This window comes from Zea mays, chromosome 9 (genome assembly GCF_902167145.1).
Source record: "Zea mays cultivar B73 chromosome 9, Zm-B73-REFERENCE-NAM-5.0, whole genome shotgun sequence".
NCBI classification, from domain to species: domain Eukaryota; kingdom Viridiplantae; phylum Streptophyta; class Magnoliopsida; order Poales; family Poaceae; genus Zea; species Zea mays.
In genome coordinates this window covers 159,683,390-159,708,302 of record NC_050104.1, presented here as the reverse complement: position 1 = coordinate 159,708,302, position 24,913 = coordinate 159,683,390, and the positions used below count along the sequence as shown (strand labels likewise).

The 24,913-nt window shown below is 46.9% G+C and overlaps 1 protein-coding gene across 1 annotated transcript; it reads left to right on the top strand.

Annotated features, from left to right (window-relative positions):
- The first annotated feature begins 2,460 nt into the window (after positions 1-2,460).
- LOC103639582 (beta-galactosidase 5) lies at positions 2,461-9,603 on the top strand. The gene is made up of 19 exons (XM_008662315.4): positions 2,461-3,151; positions 3,507-3,602; positions 3,695-3,807; positions 3,933-3,999; positions 4,098-4,190; positions 4,661-4,804; positions 5,234-5,322; positions 5,476-5,581; positions 5,688-5,775; positions 5,981-6,099; positions 6,186-6,347; positions 6,471-6,649; positions 6,857-6,969; positions 7,057-7,166; positions 7,250-7,360; positions 7,437-7,550; positions 7,639-7,841; positions 7,975-8,308; positions 8,418-9,603. The coding sequence occupies exons 1-19, from the start codon at positions 2,984-2,986 to the stop codon at positions 8,535-8,537; spliced, it is 2,529 nt and encodes an 842-aa protein (XP_008660537.1). The 5' UTR covers positions 2,461-2,983; the 3' UTR covers positions 8,538-9,603.
- Positions 9,604-24,913: the final 15,310 nt, after the last annotated feature.

The window sequence follows — 24,913 nt, the reverse complement described above, 5'->3', positions numbered from 1 at the left end:
ATCCAGTGAGGCTTTGATGCTCTTGTTCAGACGAAACTTAGCACCTTCTATTTTGTAGTAGTTGCCAGCACAATAACGAGCGAGTTGTCTATGCAGCTAATCGTACTGTACCTTCTCTGTCTTCCTTACATGTTTCCCCACACAAAGTGTAATCGCATTTGGTAAACATGTACTCTATTTTCTTGAAGAATGGGGAGTAGGGGGAGTACAGCTCTACAGTTGACACACAAAACTGAAACAGTCCTTGCTCTTGCTTAGGGCCTGTTTGGTTCAGCTTTTTTCTGACTAGCTTTTCTGAAAATCTGGCTGTGAGGAGAATCTGGCTGTAGGGAGAATCTGAGTATTATTACGATTACGTGTGGAGAAAGATAAAGTTGTTAATAGGGTTCAGGATCTAGAAAATGACGAATTCATACTATTACAACGATTCAACCGATTATGTGTTTATGTTGATTTTGGATGGTTTTTGCCTCAACGAATTTTATAGAAGCTGGCTGAAAAGCTGAGCGTTTGGCAGTCCGCAGCAGCTTTTGGTGGCCAGAAGCTGTCAGAAGCCAAAACAAACATGCCCTTAGAGTCGGCCAAGCCGGCACCTCCATTCGGCCAGGCAAAGTCATTGGAACCGGGCTAGACTGCCTCAGAGACCCAATCAGCTAGGCCAGCTACAACTCCGACTTACTCGTGAAAACCTGACCTAGCCGATTTTGGTGGTTGGCTAGGCCGACTTTGCTAGATTTCGAGTCGATTTATTTTAAGTTGGTTTTTAGAATTTAAAACTTGTCGAATACACTTTGGATTAGTTTTTTTATTAGGATACGACCATCCTCGTGTATATATATATATATATATATATATATATATATATATATATATATATATATATATATATATATATATATTTTGACGAGAGGATCGTGACGGAGTTGAGACATTTAACCAACATACAGTCGACCAAAATATGTCTATCATCTATTTTTCATCCCTTAACTTGTTGTTCGTCGTATCTTTCCATAAGATTTGACGACGTTCTAGCACAACAACACCGTATACCATTTTCGGCGACCAGAGTTATTTTTTGCGACTGGACCCTGACCGCCGAAAATAGCTTATTTTCGGCGTCTTCTGGCCGCCGAAAATGACTGTAGCTCTTGTAGTGTAGGTACCCATCACAAAAAAATATACCCGTCAGGTTATCCCATATATGCTCGCGAGTATAAAACCCTAACCATACCCGTATCTGCATGGGCAATTTTACCCGTCGGGTAACCCGTACCCACTAATAAGGATGTCTCAAATTCAAATATTCTGATACAAAATGTCAAATAAATACACAAAAAAGTTCAGCTTTAAATATAACAAACATATGAAAGGGTTTTATTTTAATCAAGATGGACTTTATTAGATAATAATAACAGTATGATATGGGTATATTTTACCTACGGATATGAGTAGTATCCACTCGTACCCATCTACCTAACGGGATAGATGTTGTTGCCCATTAACATACCCGTGTGTATAGAATAATCGTCCTATATCCGTCTACATATCAGGTAAAACATGTTGGTTATTCGGGTTTCGATTACCCATTGCCATCTCTAACCATCGAGCTCAGGTGCCCGCAGATTGTATCTGTTTCTCTCTATTTCAGGAAATGTGCCCCTTGTCTCGCGATTGCACTGTCGCCTCCACGTCGTTCGACTACTGCTGCTATGTTCTTCTCCAACAGACCAACACAACTCTCTAACCGCTCCCCCACCGTCCACCCCATATGGGGAGAGAGGAAATCCCCCCCCCCCCCACTTAGTGCTGATTTGGTGGACAGAGAATTGGAGGGGATCCAAGGGGGAATAATCCCCTCCCTATTCAATTACTCTCCCATGGATCCCCTCCAATTACATGTCCACCAAACCAGCCCTTATGGGTGAGTTCTAATTTCTCGTACTTTAATCACTTTATTTCTTTGTAATATTAATGATTTTAAGTATCATAATATGAAAATAATGTGTATTATGCTAGTATAAATAGTCTATGGTTTTTCAAACTTAAAAAATGATGATAAATATTAAATAACTGAATTATAGTATATATGAGTGTTGAATATGGTGAATAATTTGAGATGTCTTGTGCGTGGGGAAGTATCTTTTGGGATGATGTAGTAAAATATAATAGAAAATATAGATAGTGAGAGAAATGTGGGGGAAATGGTTGGAGATGGTTTTACTAATGATTCACTTTTTACCTAGCGGATCAAAACATAAGACAGCTGATAGTTAGCTCCCTAATTAGCTGTGGGTTATTATTAACCAACTAAACTCTTAGCTGCCGGTAGATTCCACCAGGACCTAAAGTTGCTCATTGCCAAACAAAGCCAAGTAGAAAAAACGAGCATCAATAATTTCTTCAGTTACTGCTTTGACTTTTATCTTCCATTAGTAGTGAGATTGCTAGTTTGGCCCCCCCGGGAGACAGACACAGCAGAGAAGGACGATGGACCATGGTCAGCCACCCAGCAGCATGATGAGCTGCCATCTTTGTACTGCTCCTCCCCTCCGGCGCGGCGGTGCCCCGCCCGCCTCCGTACACACACACACGGGTCGCGGCTAGCCGGCTAGAGTCTCTTTTCCAAGCCCACTCTTTTTTCTCCTCTCCACTTCGTTACGCGGACAGTGGGAGGAGCCACAGCCATTATAATAGCACGCCATACGCCAAAAGCTCCACTGGAGCCGAGCAGCTACTCCTCCCAGTCCCAGGCTCACTGTCGCTCCTCCCAAGAACCCGCCCAAAGAATCCTAGAAATCCAAGAAAGGGAGCAACCAAAACAGGAGGAGGTCTGCAGGAGGAGGAGCAGGTCAGCAGGAGGAGGTGGTGCTGAAGGGGAAGATCTCACAAGTGTGTGAAGACCACACAGTCTCGCGCACTCGCAAACCCAGTGCGCGCTGCGGTCTTCCTCTTCGCCCACCTTCTTGGAGCGGGGAGGTTGGCCATGAGGAGGTGGTGGCCGGCTGCCCTGCTGGGCTGCGCAGTGGCGGTGTCCGTTCTGGTGGCCGCCGTGGAATGCGCTGTGACTTACGACAAGAAGGCGGTGCTGATTGATGGGCAGAGGCGGATTCTCTTCTCCGGATCCATACACTACCCCAGGAGCACCCCTGATGTAACTGCATTCTACAAAATCTCTTCTCCCCCCACTATTCCCTGGAGAGGTTTATGGCTGCGGTCAGCTGTTTCTTGATGCAATGCTCTCAAAAGCAAATTGTTTTAGCCGCCCCTCTTTCTTCCACGGTTAGTTTATTGGATGGGGTTTGAGATTTTCTCGGGGATTGTCCCCTCCTGCCTCCCTCCCTTGTGTTTTTCTCTATAGCAACCGTGTTTCTTGGTCCCTTAGCATTTGGATAACCTAAGCTAAGAAATTTCCGACGAAAAAAAACTATTTTCGGTGGTTTTGTGGCATTTTTTAGAATCTATGGATCTGAAGTGAGTGCTTATTCTTGCCTTTTCTTTTCAATCAGATGTGGGAAGGGCTGATTCAGAAAGCTAAAGACGGAGGCTTGGATGTCATTCAGACCTATGTCTTTTGGAACGGACATGAGCCTACGCCTGGAAATGTAAGAAACTTGACACCTCTGCTATTCCATTCCGCTGCCATCATCATTAACTCATACAGGATTCGGATGGTATTTTTTTTCGCTTCGAGCAGTACTATTTCGAGGAGAGGTACGATTTAGTCAGGTTCATAAAGACGGTCCAGAAGGCTGGCCTGTTTGTACATCTCCGCATCGGTCCCTACATTTGTGGCGAGTGGAACTTCGGGTATTTCTCCATTTCCTGAAATCACCTCCGTTAAAAATGGAGCATTACCGTGTCTCCAGTTTTGGTGGATATGCATGCAGTACTCCTGTCTATTGACTTCTATTGCTATGCATGCAATTTCGTAGCGGCTTCCCAGTTTGGTTGAAGTATGTACCGGGCATCAGCTTCAGGACAGACAACGAACCTTTCAAGGTCGGCCCGTGAAATCACCCCACCAACAGTCCTGGATCTAGATGGAGACACCTTTTTTTTTCTTGTCATCGTTGTAATGCTGCTCCCTGTTTGTGCAGACGGCCATGCAGGGTTTCACTGAGAAAATTGTGGGAATGATGAAGAGCGAAAACCTCTTTGCATCCCAAGGTGGCCCAATTATCCTCTCTCAGGCAAGTATAATCTTTTCCTTAGATTTGGTACAAAGGTTATGATGATCGAGTTACTGCATATGGGGATAATCAGTTGCCCCTAGTGGCTAATACATCATGTTAATAGCTTAAATCACTTCAAGTTTTTTTAACTATTGGTGTAGCAAATTTACACGCTCTTGCTAGTTTGTGTCGTTACACCTTGAAAAAAAACTCGACCTGCAGGATAAAACCGTCCCCACGACATTATAATAATAAGAAGACCTTCTCACGTAGGTCGAGAAAACCCCGAACCTGCCCCACCCATACACAGCGGCACCATAGCCTATGTGACCAACTTAGCTAAGATGCTCTTTCGCTGTTACACCTTGAATCCTTGATACAAGTCTGAAACTGGAGTAGCATCTGGTGGATAGTATATCTAGTGCATGCTATTCACTACTGGTGGCATGCAAATTAATTTACATCTTAAACGATATTTTGTTGCACAGATTGAGAATGAGTATGGGCCAGAAGGCAGGGAGTTTGGTGCCGCAGGTCAGGCATATATCAACTGGGCAGCAAAGATGGCAGTCGGATTGGGTACTGGTGTGCCGTGGGTGATGTGCAAGGAGGAGGATGCACCTGATCCAGTGGTATAGTAATCTTGCTCTATAATTCCATTTGCATTGTGTTTATATGGTCTATGGGTGGTCAAATTAGTAAAATTACCGCCATGTGCTTCTCATAATGTGCCCAGAAGCTTGTCTGTTGTTTTTCTTTACTTCTGCAGTAGCATAATTCCTGTAAAAAATGATGCTGTGGTTTTGATAATCAAAATAGTGGGATTCATCCCCTGTTCTAAAGAATGACATTTCTGATGTTTATCCAAATGCTTACATTCTATTATGTTACCTTGGAAACTGAATCTCAATTCATGCCCTGCATGCATGTGGAGGACCAAGATCAAATCAATGCCGGCTCACTTAATTTTGATTCTGATGATTGTGTACTGTAGCATGCTATGTTTTGCAATTGTCTGTGCTGTAGAACTAGTTCTTGAAATTTGATTTTACTCCTAACAGATCAATGCATGCAATGGTTTCTACTGTGATGCATTTTCTCCTAACAAACCTTACAAGCCCACAATGTGGACTGAAGCTTGGAGTGGCTGGTAAGTTTTCTCTTTTCCTTTTCTTTTTGGATTGTTATTCTTATCCAATAGTCATTGACGCGGTCAAGATCTCTTCTGTTTCTGTTTAATTTTAGCAACCATATGTATTAACATTAGCAACGTGTGCCCTAACAAATGTCCACAACATTTTAGGTTCACGGAATTTGGTGGGACCATCCGCCAACGACCGGTTGAAGATCTTGCATTTGCTGTTGCTAGATTTGTACAAAAGGGTGGTTCTTTTATCAATTACTACATGGTATGGCATGAAAAGAGAAAGCTGTTATATTGTTGTTAAGAAGTTTTCTCACACTTTGGGTTTGGGAGATACTCATGATTGGTGGTTTACTGGTTTTTGTCGATAGTATCATGGAGGAACAAATTTTGGGCGCACTGCTGGGGGTCCCTTCATCACAACAAGCTATGATTATGATGCTCCAATTGATGAATATGGTAAGTTTACTAGGAGAAATTCTATTTTTTTGGTAACCATGACCTATATGTGTATAGTGTTTCATTTTTTTAGAAAAAATTGCAGCTAAATAATCTAAACATATTGGCGTCTATCCAGGCTTGCCTGTAACTGCATTTTGTAGAATAAATTTCTTTTATAAGTTTAGTTAAATTTCGTACTCATTCCTTGCTTTGTTATGTCCAGGACTTGTTAGAGAACCAAAGCACAGTCATCTTAAAGAACTCCACAGAGCTGTTAAGTTATGCGAGCAGGCTTTGGTTTCTGTTGACCCAGCAATTACTACCCTTGGTACCATGCAAGAGGTATGCTGGCCAGCCTTTCTCCTCACTCAGTGAACTGTATATCATATATTGGTCGATGCGCCACTTACATACACCATCCGTACCAGGCCCGCGTCTTCCAATCTCCATCTGGTTGTGCAGCTTTCCTTGCAAACTACAATTCTAACTCCTATGCGAAAGTTGTGTTCAACAATGAGCAATACAGCCTACCACCTTGGTCGATTAGCATCCTTCCTGATTGCAAAAATGTTGTTTTTAACAGTGCCACAGTAAGTTCCACTTATGTTTATTTTCAGTATGGCACATTCTCCTCTTATTGCATTTGCCCCCTTCTGTTCCCCAGAACTGTATGATGACCTGGTTTACCTGATTACAATTGTTTGTCCCTGCAGGTTGGTGTTCAGACATCTCAGATGCAAATGTGGGGAGATGGTGCCTCATCAATGACGTGGGAGAGGTATGATGAGGAGGTTGATTCTCTGGCAGCTGCTCCATTGCTCACCACAACTGGTTTGCTTGAGCAGCTTAATGTCACGAGAGACAGCAGTGATTATTTGTGGTACATCACCAGGTAATGTTGTATCCATGTCTTGCAGTTATCTTACCAATTTGTATAAATGTAATAATCTCAGATGAGGTTGTTTTTTCTTTCCAAAAGTTTGTTTGGATTTCCTGAATCCTGACTGTGGAAGCCTGTTTTTTTTCTTTGGTCTTGCTCTACTTCTCAACATGGATGAGAATATTTTTGTCTCTCAAAATCTCTTTTTTATGTCTACAGTGTTGACATAAGCTCATCTGAAAACTTTCTACAAGGTGGCGGCAAGCCTCTGTCTCTCAGTGTGCAGTCTGCTGGTCATGCCTTGCATGTCTTTGTCAATGGACAACTTCAAGGTATCCACTGAGAAAAACCACCTGTTTCTGAATATTAGTGTCATGGAACATGCTTTGTGAATCAGACCTTTTATTTCACTGCCGTAGGTTCTGCTTATGGTACCAGGGAAGATCGAAGAATCAAATATAATGGCAATGCTAGCCTTCGAGCTGGTACTAACAAAATTGCACTGCTGAGTGTTGCCTGTGGATTGCCGGTCCGTCCCATCATCAATTTGAATTTATATTTACTGATCTTCTAACCTAGTATATAACTGTTCAGATATTTTACCTGATATAGAATGTTGGAGTGCATTATGAGACGTGGAACACTGGTGTTGGTGGTCCTGTTGTGCTTCATGGGCTGGATGAAGGTTCACGAGACCTTACTTGGCAGACTTGGTCCTATCAGGTATGTTTAACGCTACATGCTTTGGTCAATGACTTATTGTCAAGAAAGAAGCTAAACTTGTTTTTCTCCATGCTAGGTTGGCCTGAAAGGCGAACAGATGAATCTGAACTCCATAGAAGGCTCAAGCTCAGTTGAATGGATGCAAGGGTCATTGATAGCTCAAAACCAGCAGCCATTGGCCTGGTATAGGGTATGAACAAAATGTGGTGTTGGTAGTTGGGTACCATTTACTCGGGGCTACATTATGGACCCATTCTCACCACACTTTTGTTTTCTAGGCTTACTTTGAGACTCCCAGCGGGGACGAGCCATTGGCTTTGGATATGGGTAGCATGGGCAAGGGCCAAATCTGGATAAATGGACAAAGCATTGGACGCTACTGGACAGCATATGCAGATGGGGACTGCAAAGAATGCAGTTACACGGGAACCTTCCGGGCACCCAAATGTCAATCAGGCTGTGGTCAGCCCACGCAACGATGGTAAGGACATCTGTAACAGCGTTTGGAGTTCTGAACTACAGGCTATTGAGTGTTTATTTTCACTGTTACGGTTCTCTGATCTCTGGCTTCGACTATGCTCTCTAACACAGTGCTCAAATTGTGGTATGTGTAGGTATCATGTGCCAAAGTCCTGGCTGCAGCCCACCAGAAACCTGCTGGTAGTCTTCGAGGAACTTGGTGGGGATTCATCGAAGATCGCCCTAGTGAAGAGGTCAGTCTCAAGTGTCTGTGCTGATGTATCTGAGGATCACCCAAACATCAAGAACTGGCAGATCGAAAGCTACGGCGAGCGCGAGTACCACAGGGCCAAAGTGCACTTAAGATGTGCACGTGGGCAGTCCATTTCCGCAATCAAATTCGCAAGCTTTGGGACACCTACGGGAACCTGTGGAGATTTCCAGCAAGGAGATTGCCACTCAGCTAACTCTCACACAGTCCTAGAGAAGGTTTGTTTGCTCACTCTTGTCCTGTCCTGTCCTGTAAATAATACCGGCACAGCCACATGTAAGTTTCAGATTCATAGTAGCAACACGTTATGTTTTCATGTGAAAACAGAAATGCATTGGGCTCCAAAGATGCGTCGTCGCCATCTCCCCCGAGAGCTTTGGAGGAGACCCCTGCCCGAGCGTGACGAAAAGGGTGGCGGTCCAGGCAGTATGTTCTCCCGTCGCGTAGCCTTACTTCTCCAAGCAATGGATTTGGAAGGCGGTCGACAAAAAAAAAAAAATAAAAAATGGTCGAAACCAGTGCAGGGTGAGTGGAACTGTAAGTATCGTCGACTTTGATTATTAGATGTGGCTGGCTTGAGAGGTTAGCAGCATTCGTTGTCGGATTCCAGATTAGGATTTGTAGTCTGCTGCATCTCCATGAATTGTTCAAAGCGGCCGGCTGGATAATGTTGTAGCTGGTCCAGGAATGCAGCTGTAGAGAGAGAGAGAGAGAGAGAGAGAGAGAGAGAGAGAGAGAGAGAGAGAGAGAGAGAGAGAGAGAGAGAGAGAGAGAGAGAGAGAGAGAGAGAGAGAGAGAGAGAGAGAGGAGTGGAGGCAGAAGAGTGACTGATTATGCATTCTTTTGCTGTGGTGTTAGTAGCTGTGTACCCGTGACACATGTCGTCTTTCTTGGAACGGAGAAAGATGCAGGTGAAGTGTGCATTGTGCCCTTTTGTTCTACTGCTACTGCTAGTGGTAAGGCAGGAGCCTTGCAATTGTGGGGGGAGAACAGTGCCTTCTTTTTCTGAAGGAAAATCCCGTGTGGAATTGCTTGGAATTAGTCTTGGCTCGTGATAACAACATACTAGTAGTATGGGTGCGGTGGCCGTGGGGAATTGGTGAAGGGAAACAAAAGCCTGAGCCCTGAGGAATTGATTTCCACGCTGATTTGTATGTATATATAAAGAAACGTGTGGTGGCATATTGATGCAGTCGGCATTGGATGCGCTTCCTGCTGCCGAGCCATCATTCTCGCAGAAATCTGTGTCAGGCAGGACAGGACCAGCGCTGGAGATGTTTCCCTCTGCCAATCCAACCGGACCTATAATTATCGAAGGAACTGTGGCTGTGAGAACCGTAGGGCCAAGCATGTGTTACTCCGTGAAGAGACTGGACTCGTCTCATATATTTTTCGTGTAGAGACGAGGCTTGCTTCTTATATATTTTTTCAATTAATCTCTAGAGACCAGACCTTATATTACGTAGGATTGTACTTGTACATGTTTTTAGAAGGTCAGGCATATTTGGTTGCATGTCTCGTACATTTTCTACTATACTTGTCCAAGTGCCAAGGTTAGACGTTCAAATTCTATGTCTACCTTCCTAAGGAAATTTTGTCACACTTTTATAAGTTATTAACGAGTGAGATCCACGCAGTAGGGAAAAAAAATCTTATGACAAATGTGACAAAACCAAATGCACATCCGACAACTGTGACTAAAGACTAAACGCAAAGTTGGGCTCCTGTTTAAGGTTTAATCCTTCGCAAGAATTTTAGAGAAGCCTAATTTACCCCCTCTTTTGGGCATCGTGAATTCGTGATCCTTTTCAGGCTCTAATGTGCTAATAGGGACAGGTGGTTTGTCAGTCTCCTCTTAAAACATCAACCGGCCTTCATTTATACCCGATTGTAGTTGCCGACAGAAGACATTACAATCATTGGTGTTAAGAGAAAAGGAGCCATGCCATTTATATGCACACCTTTTTAATTCTTCTACCAAGATGTAACGCCCTGAATTTGGGGGTAGAATTTTTTCTTCTTTTCTCTCACCAAATTCAGGCGTTACTCTTTTCTTTTTCCCTTTTCTTCTCGCTAAGCCTTGATATTTTCTAAAAGTTATAGCGAGAATTAGCTCGACATCTTGTGTAACCAAAACCTAGAACTATTTTTTTTGTTGCATCATGCCGGATTATGCACTCTTTTGTTTGTGGTTGAGTGAAGTGGAGAATTAGGCATATAAGAAATTGTGGAAATTAGAAAAAGAAAAGCCTTTTCTTTTTCTCTCTCCCCCCTTCTCCCCTTTTGGCCCAACCGCCCCTTCCCCTTGGCCCAAGCGGCCTAGCCGCCCCCCTCCCCTTCCCGCCATGGGCCGGCCTGGCGGCCCAGCCGCGCCCCCTCCCCCCCTTTTGGGTCCAGCCGGCCCAACCTCCCCCTCCCCTTTTCTTTTTTCCAAAAATCCTCCCCGCGGGTCCCGCCCGTCATCCCCTCTCTCTCTCCCTCACCCTAACCCTAGCCGCCGCCGCCCTCTCCCAACCCCCGCGCCGCCGCCGCCCCTCCCCGGCGCCGGCGCCGCGCCGTCCTCCCCTCCGGTGAGGCTTCTTCCCCCCTTCCTCCCTCCTCTCCTCCCCTCCCTCCTCCTTCCCTCCCGTCGGCGCCCTCCCCCGCGCCATGGGCGCGCTCGGCCCCGGCCCCGGCGAGCTTGGCCACCCCGGCGAGCTCGGCCCCGGCCCCGACCTCGCCCGCCCGGCCGCTCGGCTCGGCCGCCCCGGCGCCCCCCGTCCCGCGCCGGCGTCCCCCGCCCCCGCTCGGCCCCGCGCCCGGCCGCCCTCGGCCGCCCCGATTCCGGCCCCGGCCTCCCGCACCCGGCCGCGCCGCTCGTCCCCGCCCCCGGCTCGGCCGCGCCCGGCCAGCCCCTCCTCGCGCCGGTCCCGTGCTCGGCCGCCCCGCGCCGCCCCGCCTCCGGCGAGCCCCCGCCCCGTCCCGCGCTCGGCCGCGCCCCTCGGCCCGGCCCCGGCTTGGCCGCCCTCGGCCGCCTCGCCTCCGGCGAGCCCCGCGCTCGCTCGGCCCCGCTCCGCGCCGCCCCGGCTCGGCCGCCTCTCGGCGAGCTCGGCCGCCCGCCCCCGCGCCCGGCCTCGCCTGGCCGTGTCCTCGCCCCGCCGTGCCTTGCTCGCGTCGTGACGGCCCCGGCGTGGCCTTGAGCTCGGCCCAGCGTGCCTATGGCGCGCGGTTTTGAGCTCGGCTAGCGTACGACCCCGACGTGCGCACGGCTAGTTCGTGGCGTGTGCGTGCGGCCTCGCGCGCGTGCCCGCATAGTGCGCGTGCCTTGGCACGACCCGTCGCACCCCGTCTACCCCCGTGTCCTATGCGCGCTAATCACGTGTTTATATTAATAAGATAGGAGTCTCAATTTGGAAATTGGTTACGTTAGTTAATTTATATAGCTAATCATCTATCTTATTCAACGTTAATCTACTAAAAGTGGTCACGTTTACATTAGTGCATGTAGCTAATTCTTTTGTTAGAACCAATTGGAATTAGAGCACATAACGTCTAGTTATTCGTTTACCCGTAGTGCGCCTCGAGTATAAGCCTTAACCCTCGCGAGACATTTCCCCGCCTCTTTCTAACCAAGGTAAATTCGTTATCGTATGTGATATTCTATGCATATTTACTTTATTTGTTCTCTTGTATGGTGTACTGTTTGTTCCCTAATTTGAATGGATGGATGTATGTATGCTTGCAATCGCATAGAGAACGATCCGGTTGAAGAGCCCAAGGAACTCGCAGGAGAAGCCCCTGAGCAGCAGTCGGTTGGTGGAGGCAAGTGTCCCTTGACCTATCTCTGTCCTATACACTCTTTAATTCACCTCCCGCATTACACTTTTATGCCTAAGGATTGACTAGTTTTTGTTATCCATATCCTTGTTTACCTATTTGGGTTAGATTATTATTGGTTAGCTTTATGCTATTGCTCAAACTCTAATCAATGAACATGATGAGATTATCTATGATACACTGTTTTCCCTTCTCTTATTATGATGTTGTACTTGTGGCCTTTAAGGGGGCTCGAGCGGTTTCTCGAGTGCCTCTCCGTAAGGACCTGTTCTTTGGATGACCGCCCGGGAAAACAGTGCAACCATGAGGGTGGAATGGGGTGCCCTTAGCTGAATAATTAGAGGATCCGGGGTGTAGTTCGCTTAGCCGTTGTGCCGTCAATGGGGCTCGGTGTATGCGGCTCGCTCTGCCAAGTTTGGGTTCGCCCCTTGGGGAGGAGTGCGGTGCATTTAGGAAACCTAACGGGTGGCTGCAGCCCCGGGGAATCTTTGTAAAGGCTACGTAGTGATGCCCTGCTGGGTCACCTTGGTAGTGATCAATGGAGAGTCATGATCTCCGGGCAGAAAGGGAATCACGACTTGTGGGTAAAGTGCACAACCTCTGCAGAGTGTTTGAAAACTGATATATCAGCCGTGCTCGCGGTTATGAGCGGCCAAGGGAGCTCCAGTGATTAGTGGTACTTGATCAGAGACACTTTGGTTTACAGGTGGCAATGAGACTGATGGTTTTGGTTATGACTATGGTACTGGTAAGTGGTATTCTTTCCATTTGGAAAGGGTACATCAGGTTAATAACTTGGCTTAATGCTAAAACCTAGCTTCCTATTAGTAAATAATAATCTGACCAACTAAAAGCAACTGCTTGACTTACCCCCACATAAAGCTAGTCCACTACAGCCAAACAGGATACTTGCTGAGTATGTTGATGTGTACTCACCCTTGCTCTACACACCAAACCCCCCCATCCCCAGGTTGTCAGCATTGCAACCACTGCTCAGGAGAAGATGAAGCTGTGGAAGGAGACTTCCAGGAGTTCCAAGACTACGACGAGTTCTAGGCGTGGGTTAGCGGCAACCCCCCAGTCGGCTGCCTGTGAAGGCCGCGGTTATCTACGTTTCTTTTCCGCACTTTGATTTATTGTAAGGACTATATGGACGTCTCAGACGTATGATGTAATCGACTATTATTTCCCTCTTAATACTATTTTGAGCACTGTATGATGATGTCCATGTTATGTAACTGTTGTGTACGTGAATAACTGATCCTGGCACGTACATGGTTCGCATTCGGTTTGCCTTCTAAAACCGGGTGTGACATAAGTGGTATCAAAACCGTGCTAACTGTAGGACCGCTAACCTAGAATAGAATGGTCGTTCTAAGGACTATAGACCTCTGTCCCTGCCTTGACTTTGATATCCCTTCAAAAGTTGGTCATACCGACCAAACCTATGTTCTACTATATATTATACCTTGCTGAAAATTGTGTTTTTATTCTAATCCTTCATTTACTTATGGTTCATTATTTGCTGGTCATATTAATTATGTTCTCACTCTTTTGCTTGCGGTGTCTTTTGTAGATGGCTCGACTTAGACACACTACACGAAAGTCTGTCATCCCCTTCTTACCCTCCCGCCTTGCTGAGCGTCCACTTCGCCGTCCCGTGGCCGGACAGTCCAACCAGTTGGAGAGGCTGCACCACAGCCTGCATGAGGAGCAGGAACGTCGACGACAGGAGCAGGAGCAGCAGGGCTCTTCTTTCTCGCTCCAACAGGAGATAGAGTCTGTGAGGAGCTGCTCCCCTGTGCTTTCCCTGGAGGCACCCCCTGCACCACCACTGGGCGCCCCAGCCTCTGGAGTAGCTGCTGGAGGAGACCCAGACGACGGAGGTGGCGACGACAGCTCGAGCCACGACACCGACTTTTCTGCTGACCAGGAGCCGGAAGGATGGGTTGCTCGACCCATCACTCGCGACGCTGCTCGCGGGTGTCACTTCCACGATGCGCTCGACACCCTGCTACGTCGGGCACTTAACCGGCGTACTTGGTCCATCGAGTATCGCTGTGTGGTCTACCAGCATAGTCGCGGGGTCTACCCGGACCGCTGGGAGGCGACCTGCTTGGTGCGCCGTCCGGAGAACAGTCTCCAGGGTGCGGAGGCCTGCTCAGAGCACTATTCTATCTCTGAGCGGGACTCAGCTGAGGCAGCCATGCAAGATGCTGCACGACGTGCGCTTTCGCACTACTGCTCGGTTCTCGATGGGGTAGCTGACGGTCTTGACCTGAAGTATTACCCCCGCCGTCCATCTGGCAGCACAGGAGGCGTGATTGTCTCACTTGTCGGTGAGGGCAATCCTAGGTTGAGCAGCACAATCAACCTAGCCGCCATGCTAAACATGGAGCTGGACCATGCATTAGACGAGCTGAGTAGGGCTCGTGCTGAGATCGCCCTGCTGCGGGCTGAGCGCGCGGAACGTCGTCACCTGGATGATGGTTCCCCCGCTCCCGTCGGGACTCAGCACCCGTACCGCTCACCTCGGCGTGGACGCCAGCCTTATGGCAACCCCGACTGCAAGACCAAGATAAATCTAGAACTATAGATCGTTAGAGTTGGATCTTGTAATTAATACAAAATATATACGTAGAAGCTTCGGTCTTAGCGTTAGTCTCGCTTTTAGTTAGTCTTAGTTAGACAGGGTAGTTTGCTATATCCTGTGCATTTATGTTTGTCATGATGAACTATGTTTGGTTTGGATGTTTGTAATGACTGTCACCAGAGTGTGGGTATCCCCTGCATTTTGGTTGACCTGTTATATGTTAATGGAGTTAGCTATATAGTTGGGAAACCTTTTATTCCACTTTCCTCTTTATCTGAGAAGCTGTGTGGTCTGTGTTGGAGATCAGTGAAGATGCTCATCTGTTCAGTGCTGTTGAAGAATTCTATACTCTTTTCTTATACTGCAAGATTTGCCAGATCAGTTCTGATGTGTGGTTGCATTCTGCAGATGTCAGAGAACAAGCGCAGAGGAGAAAGGCGTGCTCAGCAGGAGCGAGCCGCTCAACAGGAAGAGGTGCCCCAGCAACAGCACCTGCCACCCCCGCCCCCGATGTCGATCGAGCAGATGTTTCTGATGCAGACTCAGGCAGTTCAAGCCATCGGTCAGACTTTGGCCGCCATTCAGCAGCAGCAGCAGGCCCCACCTCAGCCTCAGATGCCTCAGATGCCTAGAGACAAGCGTGCTGAATTCATGAGAGGTCATCCACCAACGTTCGCTCATTCTTCTGACCCCATGGATGCTGAAGACTGGCTGCGCACTGTGGAGCGGGAGTTGCACACCGCTCAGTGCGATGACAGGGAGAAAGTCCTGTATGGTCCTCGTCTGTTGAGAGGAGCAGCCCAATCATGGTGGGAGTCTTACCTCGCCACCCATGCCCACCCCGACACCATCACCTGGGAAGAGTTCAGAGGAAGCTTTCGTTAGTACCATGTTCCAGCAGGTCTGATGACAGTGAAGAAGGAGGAGTTCCTGGCTCTCAAGCAAGGGCCATCGTCTATCAGTGAGTACCGGGACAAGTTTCTGCAGTTGTCTCGCTATGCTCCTGAAGATGTCAACACCGACGCCAAGCGACAGTACCGTTTCCTGAGAGGCTTGGTTGACCCTCTTCAGTATCAACTGATGAATCACACCTTCTCGACATTTCAGCACCTGATTGACAGAGCAATCATGACGGAGAGAAAGCGTAAGGAGATGGAGGATCGTAAGCGCAAAATCAGTGGACCCCAGCCTGGAAGCAGCAACTGTCCTCGTTTCTCAGGCAATCAACCTCAGCAGTTCAGGCAGAACCAGCGTCCACCTCAGCAGCATCAGCAGTTCCAGAGGCAGTATCCTCAGCATCAGTACCAGAACCGTCAGAACAATCAGTCAGGAGGTCAGTTTCAGAGGCAGAATCAGCAGGCACCTCGTCTTCCTACCCCAGCAAACCAGCAGAACAATCAGGCAGCATCAGCTCAGGTTGGAAACATGGCATGTTTCCACTATGGAGAGCAAGGCCACTGGGTGATGCAATGTCCGAAGAAGGCAGCCCAGCAGCAGTCAGGCCCCAATGCCCCAGCAAAGCAGAACGTGTCTCAGCCTGGAGCAGGCAACCCCTCTCAGCCGCGCTACAATCATGGGAGACTGAACCACTTGGAGGCTGAAGCAGTTCAGGAGACCCCCGACATGATAGTAGGTATGTTCCCAGTCGACTCCCATATTGCAGAAGTGTTATTTGATACTGGAGCAACGCATTCTTTCATTACTGCATCATGGGTAGAAGCACATAATCTTCCAATTACTACCATGTCAACCCCCATTCAAATTGACTCAGCCGGTGGTAGAATTCGAGCCGATAGCATTTGTTTGAATGTATGTGTGGAAATAAGGGGGATAACGTTTCCCGCCAACCTCATAGTAATGGGTACTCAGAGAATAGATGTCATCCTAGGGATGAATTGGCTAGATAAGTATCAGGCAGTTATCAGTTGTGATAAGAGGACAATCAAGTTGGTCCCCCCACTAGGAGAGGAAGTGGTGACCGAGTTAATCCCGCCTGAGCCAAAGAAAGGAAGTTGTTACCAGATGGCTGTCGATAGCAGTGAAGCAGACCCAATTGAGAGTATCAAGGTTGTGTCCGAGTTCCCAGATGTGTTTCCAAAGGACTTACCGGGTATGCCACCAGAGCGGAAAGTTGAGTTTGCCATAGAGCTTCTTCTTGGAACCGCCCCTATCTTTAAGAGAGCTTACAGAATATCCGGACCAGAGTTGGTTGAACTTAAGGAGCAGATTGATGAGCTGTCAGAGAAAGGTTACATCCGGCCAAGCACCTCGCCTTGGGCCGCTCCTATCTTGTTTGTGGAGAAGAAAGATGGCACCAAAAGGATGTGTATCGATTATCGAGCTTTGAATGAAGTCACGATCAAGAACAAGTATCCTTTGCCCAGAATAGAAGATTTGTTCGACCAGTTGAGAGGAGCCAGTGTGTTCTCCAAGATTGATCTGAGGTCAGGTTATCATCAGCTCAGGATCCGACCTTCGGACATTCCGAAGACGACATTCATTACCAAGTATGGTTTGTATGAGTTCACAGTGATGTCTTTTGGTTTGACCAATGCACCATCCTTTTTCATGAACTTGATGAACAGTGTATTCATGGACTATCTCGATAAGTTTGTGGTGGTATTCATTGATGACATTCTGATTTATTCTCAAAGCGAAGAAGAGCACGCAGATCATTTGAAGATGGTATTGCAGAGATTGCGAGAGCACCAGTTGTATGCAAAGTTGAGCAAGTGTGAGTTCTGGATCAGTGAAGTCCTGTTCTTGGGTCACATAATGAAAGTCGCCTAGAGGGGGGTGAATAGGGCGAAACTGAAATTCTAAAAAATAATCACAACTACAAGCCGGGTTAGCGTTAGAAATATAAACGAGTCCACGAGAGAGGGAGCAAAACAAATCGCAAGCAAATGAAGAGTGTGACACGCGGATTTGTTTTACCGAGGTTCGGTTCTTGCAAACCTACTCCCCGTTGAGGAGGCCACTAAGGCCGGGTCTCTTTCAACCCTTCCCTCTCTCAATCGGTCCCTCGGACCGAGTGAGCTTCTCTTCTCAAATCACTTGGGAATCAAACTTCCCGCAAGGACCACCACACAATTGGTGTCTCTTGCCTCAATTACAAGTGAGTGTTTGATCACAAGAAAGAATCAAGAAAGAAGGAAGCAATCCAAGCGCAAGAGCTCGAAAGAACACAAGCAAATCTCTCTCTCTAGTCACTAAGGCGTAGTGTGGAATATGGAGAGGATTTGATCTCTTTGGTGTGTCTAGAATTGAATACTAGAGCTCTTGTAGTAGTTGGGAAGTAGAGAACTTGGATGCAATGAATGGTGGGGTGGTTGGGGTATTTATAGCCCCAACCACCAAAAGTGGCCGTTGGGAGGCTGTCTGCTCGATGGCGCACCGGACAGTCCGGTGAACACCGGACAGTCCGGTGAACACCGGACAGTCCGGTGCCCCCTGCCATGTCATCACTGCCGTTGAATTCTGACCGTTGGAGCTCCTGACTTGTGGGCCCGCCTGGGTGTCCGGTGCACACCGGACATGCACTGTTCCTTGTCCGGTGTGCCAGTATGGGCGCGCCTGACTTCTGCGCGCGCAGAGCGCGCATTAAATGCGCGGCAGAGAGCCGTTGGCGCGGAGATAGCCGTTGCTCTGGAGTCGCACCGGACAGTCCGGTGAATTTTAGCGGACTAGCCGTTGGAGTTTCCCGAAGCTGGCGAGTTCCTGAGGCCGCTTCTCCATGGCGCACCGGACACTGTCCGGTGTACACCGGACAGTCCGGTGAATTATAGCGCGAGTGCCTCTGGAAATTCCCGAAGGTGGCGAGTTTGCGTTGGAGTCCTCTGGTGCACCGGACGTGTCCGGTGGCACACCGGACAGTCCGGTGCGCCAGACCAGAGGTGCCTTCGGTTGGCCCTTTGCTCCTTTGTTGAATCCAACTTTTGGTCTTTTTATTGGCTGAGTGTGAACCTTTTACACCTGTATAATCTATACACTTGAGCAAACTAGTTAGTCCAATTATTTGTGTTGGGCAATTCAACCACCAAAATTATTTAGGAACTAGGTGTAAGCCTAATTCCCTTTCAATCTCCCCCTTTTTGGTGATTGATGCCAACACAAACCAAAGCAAATATAGAAGTGCATAATTGAACTAGTTTGCATAATGTAAGTGTAAAGGTTGCTTGGAATTGAGCCAATATTACTTACAAGATATGCATGGATTGTTTCTTTCTTATTTAACATTTTGGACCACGCTTGCACCACATGTTTTGTTTTTGCAAACTCTTTTGGAAATCCTTTTCAAAGTTCTTTTGCAAATAGTCACAGGCAAATGAATAAGATTTATGCAAAGCATTTTCAAGATTTAAAATTCTTCTCCCCTTGTTTCAAATGCTTCTCCTTTGACTAAACAAAACTCCCCCTATAAGAGATCCACCTCTTAGTGTTCAAGAGGGTTTTGATAGATTTTTGAAATACTACTTTCTCCCCCTTTTTGAACACAATAGAATACCAATTGAAAAATATTCAATACTAAGTTTTTGAAATTGGTGGTGGTGCGGTCCTTTTGCTTTGGGCTCATTTCTCCCCCTTTTTGGCATGAATCGCCAAAAAACGGAATCATTAGAGCCCTCTAAGTGCTATCTTCCCCTTTGGTCATAAATAAATGAGTTAAGATTATACCAAAGGCGAAGTCCGGTCCTTTAGCTTTGGGCTCTTACTCTCTCCCAAAGATGAAGTCCTTTTCTTTGATGCTCATTTCTCCCAAAGAATAGAGAGTTGCTTGGAGTGATGGCGAAGTATGAGTTACGGAGTGGAAGCCTTTTTCTTCGCCGAAGACTCCAATTCCCTTTCAATATACCTATGACTTGGTTTGAAATACTCTTGAAAACACATTAGTCATAGCATATACAAAAGAGATATGATCAAAGGTATATAAATGAGCTATGTGTGCAATTTAACAAGAGAAGTTGCGGGAATCAAGAATATTGAGCTCATGCCTAAGTTTGGTAAAAGTTTGTTCATCAAGAGGCTTGGTAAAGATATCTGCTAATTGATCTTTAGTGTTAATGTAAGAAATCTCGATATCCCCCTTTTGTTGGTGATCCCTAAGAAAATGATACCGGATGGCTATGTGTTTAGTGCGGCTATGCTCGACAGGATTGTCGGCCATTTTGATTGCACTCTCATTATCACATAGCAAAGGGACTTTGGTTAATTTGTAACCGTAGTCCCGCAGGGTTTGCCTCATCCAAAGTAATTGCGCGCAACAATGACCTGCGGCAATGTACTCGGCTTCGGCGGTTGAAAGAGCGACCGAATTTTGCTTCTTTGAAGCCCAAGACACCAAGGATCTTCCCAAGAACTGGCAAGTCCCCGATGTGCTCTTTCTGCTAATCTTACACCCCGCCCAATCGGCATCCGAATAACCAATCAAATCAAATGTGGATCCCCGAGGGTACCAAAGCCCAAACTTAGGTGTATAAGCCAAATATCTCAAGATTCGTTTTACGGCCGTAAGGTGTGATTCCTTAGGGTCGGCTTGGAATCTTGCACACATGCAAACGGAAAGCATAATGTCCGGTCGAGATGCACATAAATAAAGCAATGAACCAATCATCGACCGGTATACCTTTTGATCCACGGACTTACCTCCCGTGTCGAGGTCGAGATGACCATTTGTTCCCATGGGAGTCTTGATGGGCTTGGCATCCTTCATCCCAAACTTGCTTAGAATATCTTGAGTATACTTTGTTTGGCTAAGGAAGGTGCCCTCTTGGAGTTGCTTCACTTGAAATCCTAAGAAATACTTCAACTCCCCCATCATAGACATCTCGAATTTCTGTGTCATGATCCTACTAAATTCCTCACAAGTAGATTCGTTAGTAGACCCAAATATGATATCATCAACATAAATTTGGCATACAAACAAATCATTGTCAAGAGTTTTAGTGAAGAGTGTAGGATCGGCCTTGCCGACTTTGAAGTCATTAGCAATAAGGAAATCTCTAAGGCATTCATACCATGCTCTTGGGGCTTGCTTGAGCCCATAAAGCGCCTTAGAGAGCTTATAGACATGGTTAGGATACTCACTGTCTTCAAAGCCGGGAGGTTGCTCAACATAGACCTCTTCCTTGATTGGTCCGTTGAGGAAGGCACTTTTCACGTCCATTTGATAAAGCTTAAAGCCATGGTAAGTACCATAGGCTAATAATATGCGAATTGACTCAAGCCTAGCTACGGGTGCATAGGTTTCACCGAAATCCAAACCTTCGACTTGGGAGTATCCTTTGGCCACAAGTCGAGCTTTGTTCCTTGTCACCACACCATGCTCGTCTTGCTTGTTGCGGAAGACCCATTTGGTTCCTACAACATTTTGGTTAGGGCGTGGAACTAAGTGCCATACCTCGTTCCTTGTGAAATTGTTGAGCTCCTCTTGCATCGCCACCACCCAATCCGAATCTTGTAGTGCTTCCTCTACCCTGTGTGGCTCAATAGAGGAAACAAACGAGTAATGCTCACAAAAATGTGCAACACGAGATCTAGTAGTTACCCCCTTATGAATGTCGCCGAGGATAGTGTCGACGGGGTGATCTCGTTGTATTGCTTGGTGGACTCTTGGGTGTGGCGGCCTTTGCTCTTCATCCTCCTTTTCTTGATCATTTGCATCTCCCCCTTGATCATTGCCGTCATCTTGAGGTGGCTCATTTGCTTGATCTTCTACTTCATCAACTTGAGCTTCATCCTCATTTTGAGTTGGTGGAGATGCTTGCGTGGAGGAGGATGGTTGATCTTGTGCATGTCGAGGCTCTTCGGATTCCTTAGGGCACACATCCCCAATGGACATGTTCCTTAGCGCTATGCATGGAGCCTGTTCTTCACCTATCTCATCAAGATCAACTTGCTCTACTTGAGAGCCGTTAGTCTCATCAAACACAACCTCACAAGAAACTTCAACAAGTCCTGAGGACTTGTTAAAGACTCTATATGCCCTTGTGTTTGAGTCATATCCTAGTAAAAAGCCTTCTACAGTTTTAGGAGCAAATTTAGATTTTCTACCTCTTTTAACAAGTATAAAACATTTGCTACCAAAAACTCTAAAATATGAAATATTTGGCTTTTTACCGGTTAGGAGTTCATAGGATGTCTTCTTGAGGATTCCGTGTAGATACAACCGGTTGATGGCGTAGCAAGCGGTGTTGACCGCCTCGGCCCAAAACCGATCCGAAGTCTTGTACTCATCAAGCATGGTTCTTGCCATGTCCAATAGAGTTCGATTCTTCCTCTCCACTACACCATTTTGTTGTGGGGTGCAGGGAGAAGAAAACTCATGCTTGATGCCCTCCTCCTCAAGGAAGCCTTCAATTTGAGAGTTCTTGAACTCCGTCCCGTTGTCGCTTCTAATTTTCTTGATCCTTAAGCCGAACTCATTTTGAGCTCGTCTCAAGAATCCCTTTAAGGTTTCTTGGGTATGAGATTTTTCCTGCAAAAACAACACCCAAGTGAAGCGAGAATAATCATCCACTATTACAAGACAATACTTACTCCCGCCGATGCTTATGTAAGCAATCGGGCCGAATAGATCCATGTGGAGTAGCTCAAGCGGCCTGTCGGTCGTCATGATGTTCTTGTGTGGATGTTGGGTTCCAACTTGCTTCCCAGCTTGGCATGCGCTACAAATCCTGTCTTTCTCAAAATGAACATTTGTTAATCCTAAAATGTGTTCTCCCTTTAGAAGCTTATGAAGATTCTTCATCCCAACATGGGCTAGTCGGCGGTGCCAGAGCCAACCCATGTTAGTCTTAGCAATCAAGCAAGTGTCGAGTTCAGCTCTATCAAAATCCACCAAGTATAGCTGACCCTCTAACACTCCCTTGAATGCTATTGAATCATCACTTCTTCTAAAGACAGTAACACCTACATCAGTAAATAGACAGTTGTAGCCCATTTGACATAATTGAGAAACGGAAAGCAAATTGTAATCTAATGAATCAACAAGAAAAACATTGGAAATAGTATGGTCAGGTGATATAGCAATTTTACCCAATCCTTTGACCAAACCTTGATTTCCATCCCCGAATGTGATAGCTCGTTGGGGATCTTGGTTTTTCTCATATGAGGAGAACATCTTTTTCTCCCCTGTCATGTGGTTTGTGCACCCGCTGTCGAGTATCCAACTTGAGCCCCCGGATGCATAAACCTACAAAACAATTTTAGTTCTTGACTTTAGGTACCCAAACGGTTTTGGGTCCTTTGGCATTAGACACAAGAACTTTGGGTACCCAAACACAAGTCTTGGAACCCTTGTGTTTGCCCCCAACAAACTTGGCAACTACCTTGCCGGATTTGCTAGTAAGCACATAAGAAGCATCAAAAGTTTTAAATGAAATAGCATGATCATTTGATGCATTAGGAGTTTTCTTTCTAGGCAACTTGGCACGGGTTGGTTGCCTAGAACTAGATGTCTCACCCTTATACATAAAAGCATGGTTAGGGCCAGAGTGAGACTTCCTAGAATGAGTTCTCCTAATTTTGCTCTCAGGATAGCCGACAGGGTACAAAATGTAACCCTCGTTATCCTGAGGCATGGGAGCCTTGCCCTTAACAAAGTTGGATAAGTTCTTTGGAGGGGCATTAAGTTTGACATTGTCTCCCTTTTGGAAGCCAATGCCATCCTTGATGCCAGGGCGTCTCCCATTATAGAGCATACTTCTAGCAAATTTAAACTTTTCATTTTCTAAGTTATGCTCGGCAATTTTTTGCATCTAATATTGCTATATGATCATTTTGTTGTTTAATCAAAGTCATGTGATCATGAATAGCATCAATATCAACATCTCTACATCTAGTACAAATGGAAACATGCTCAACACTAGATGTAGAGGGTTTGCATGAATTAAGTTCAACGATCTTAGCACGCAAGATATCATTATTATCTCTAAGATCGGAAATAGTGACATCAAAGTTTTTAGCCTTAGCAATCAAATTTTCATTTTCTGCTTTAAGGCTAGCAAGAGAAATGTTTAATTCTTCAATCCTAGCAAGCAAATCATCATTATTATCTCTAGGATTGGGAATTAAAACTTCACAAACATGATGATAGTCGCCTAGAGGGGGGGTGAATAGGGCGAAACTGAAATTTGCAAATATAAACACAACTACAAGCCGGGGTTAGCGTTAGTGATAATAAATGAGTCCGCAAGAGAGGGCGCAAAACAAATCCCAAGCGAATAAGCAAATGAAACACGGAGATTTGTTTTACCGAGGTTCGGTTCTTGCAAACCTACTCCCCGTTGAGGAGGCCACAAAGGCCGGGTCTCTTTCAACCCTTCCCTCTCTCAAACGGTCCCTCGGACCGAGTGAGCTTCTCTTCTCTAATCAAAGCCGGGAACAAAACTTCCCCGCAAGGGCCACCACACAATTGGTGCCTCTTGCCTTGATTACAATGGAGTTGTGATCTCAAGAACAAGTGAGAAAGAAAAGAAGCAATCCAAGCGCAAGAGCTCAAATGAACACGGAAAATCACTCTCTCTAGTCACTAGGGTTTTGTGTGGAATTGGAGAGGATTTGATCTCTTTGAATGTGTCTAGAATTGAATGCCTAGCTCTTGTTAGTGGTTGAGAAGTGGAAAACTTGGATGCAATGAATGGTGGGGTGGTTGGGGTATTTATAGCCCCAACCACCAAACTTGACCGTTGGCTGGAGGCTTCTGCTCGATGGCGCACCGGACAGTCCGGTGCACACCGGACAGTCCGGTGCCCCTGCCACGTCATCACTGCCGTTGGATTCTGACCGTTGGAGCTTCTGACTTGTGGGCCCGTCTGGGTGTCCGGTGCACACCGGACATGCACTGTTTGATGTCCGGTGCACCGGTATGGGCGAGTCTGACGACTGCGCGCGCTGCGCGCGCATTTAATGCACCGCAGGGAGCCGTTGGCGCCGCAGGGAGCCGTTGCTCCGCTGGCACACCGGACAGTCCGGTGCACACCGGACAGTCCGGTGAATTATAGCGGAGCGGCTGCCGCGCGAACCCGAGGCTGGCGAGTTCAGGAGGCCGAGCTTCCTTGGAGCACCGGACATGTCCGGTGCACACCGGACAGTCCGGTGAATTATAGCGCACCGGCTTCCGAGAAATCCCGAGGGTGAAGAGTTTGAGTCTGAGTCCCCTGGTGCACCGGACAGGTACTGTGCACTGTCCGGTGGCACACCGGACAGTCCGGTGCGCCAGACCAGGGGTGCCCTCGGTTGCCCCTTTGCTCCTTTATTGAATCCAACACTTGGTCTTTTTATTGGCTGAGTGTGAACCTTTTACACCTGAATAATCTATACACTTGGGCAAACTAGTTAGTCCAAAGATTTGTGTTGGGCAATTCAACCACCAAAATTATTTAGGAACTAGGTGTAAGCCTAATTCCCTTTC

What these genes read in the sequence shown, in the direction of transcription:
- LOC103639582 (XM_008662315.4), top strand. Translation starts at nt 2,984, where the DNA reads ATGAGGAGGTGGTGGCCGGCTGCCCTGCTGGGCTGCGCAGTGGCGGTG. An exon ending in TGTGGCGAGTGGAACTTCGG is followed by an intron (nt 3,808 to 3,932) that starts GTATTTCTCCAT and finishes GCAATTTCGTAG; the next exon opens with CGGCTTCCCAGTTTGGTTGA. An exon ending in AGCCATTGGCCTGGTATAGG is followed by an intron (nt 7,551 to 7,638) that starts GTATGAACAAAA and finishes TTTGTTTTCTAG; the next exon opens with GCTTACTTTGAGACTCCCAG.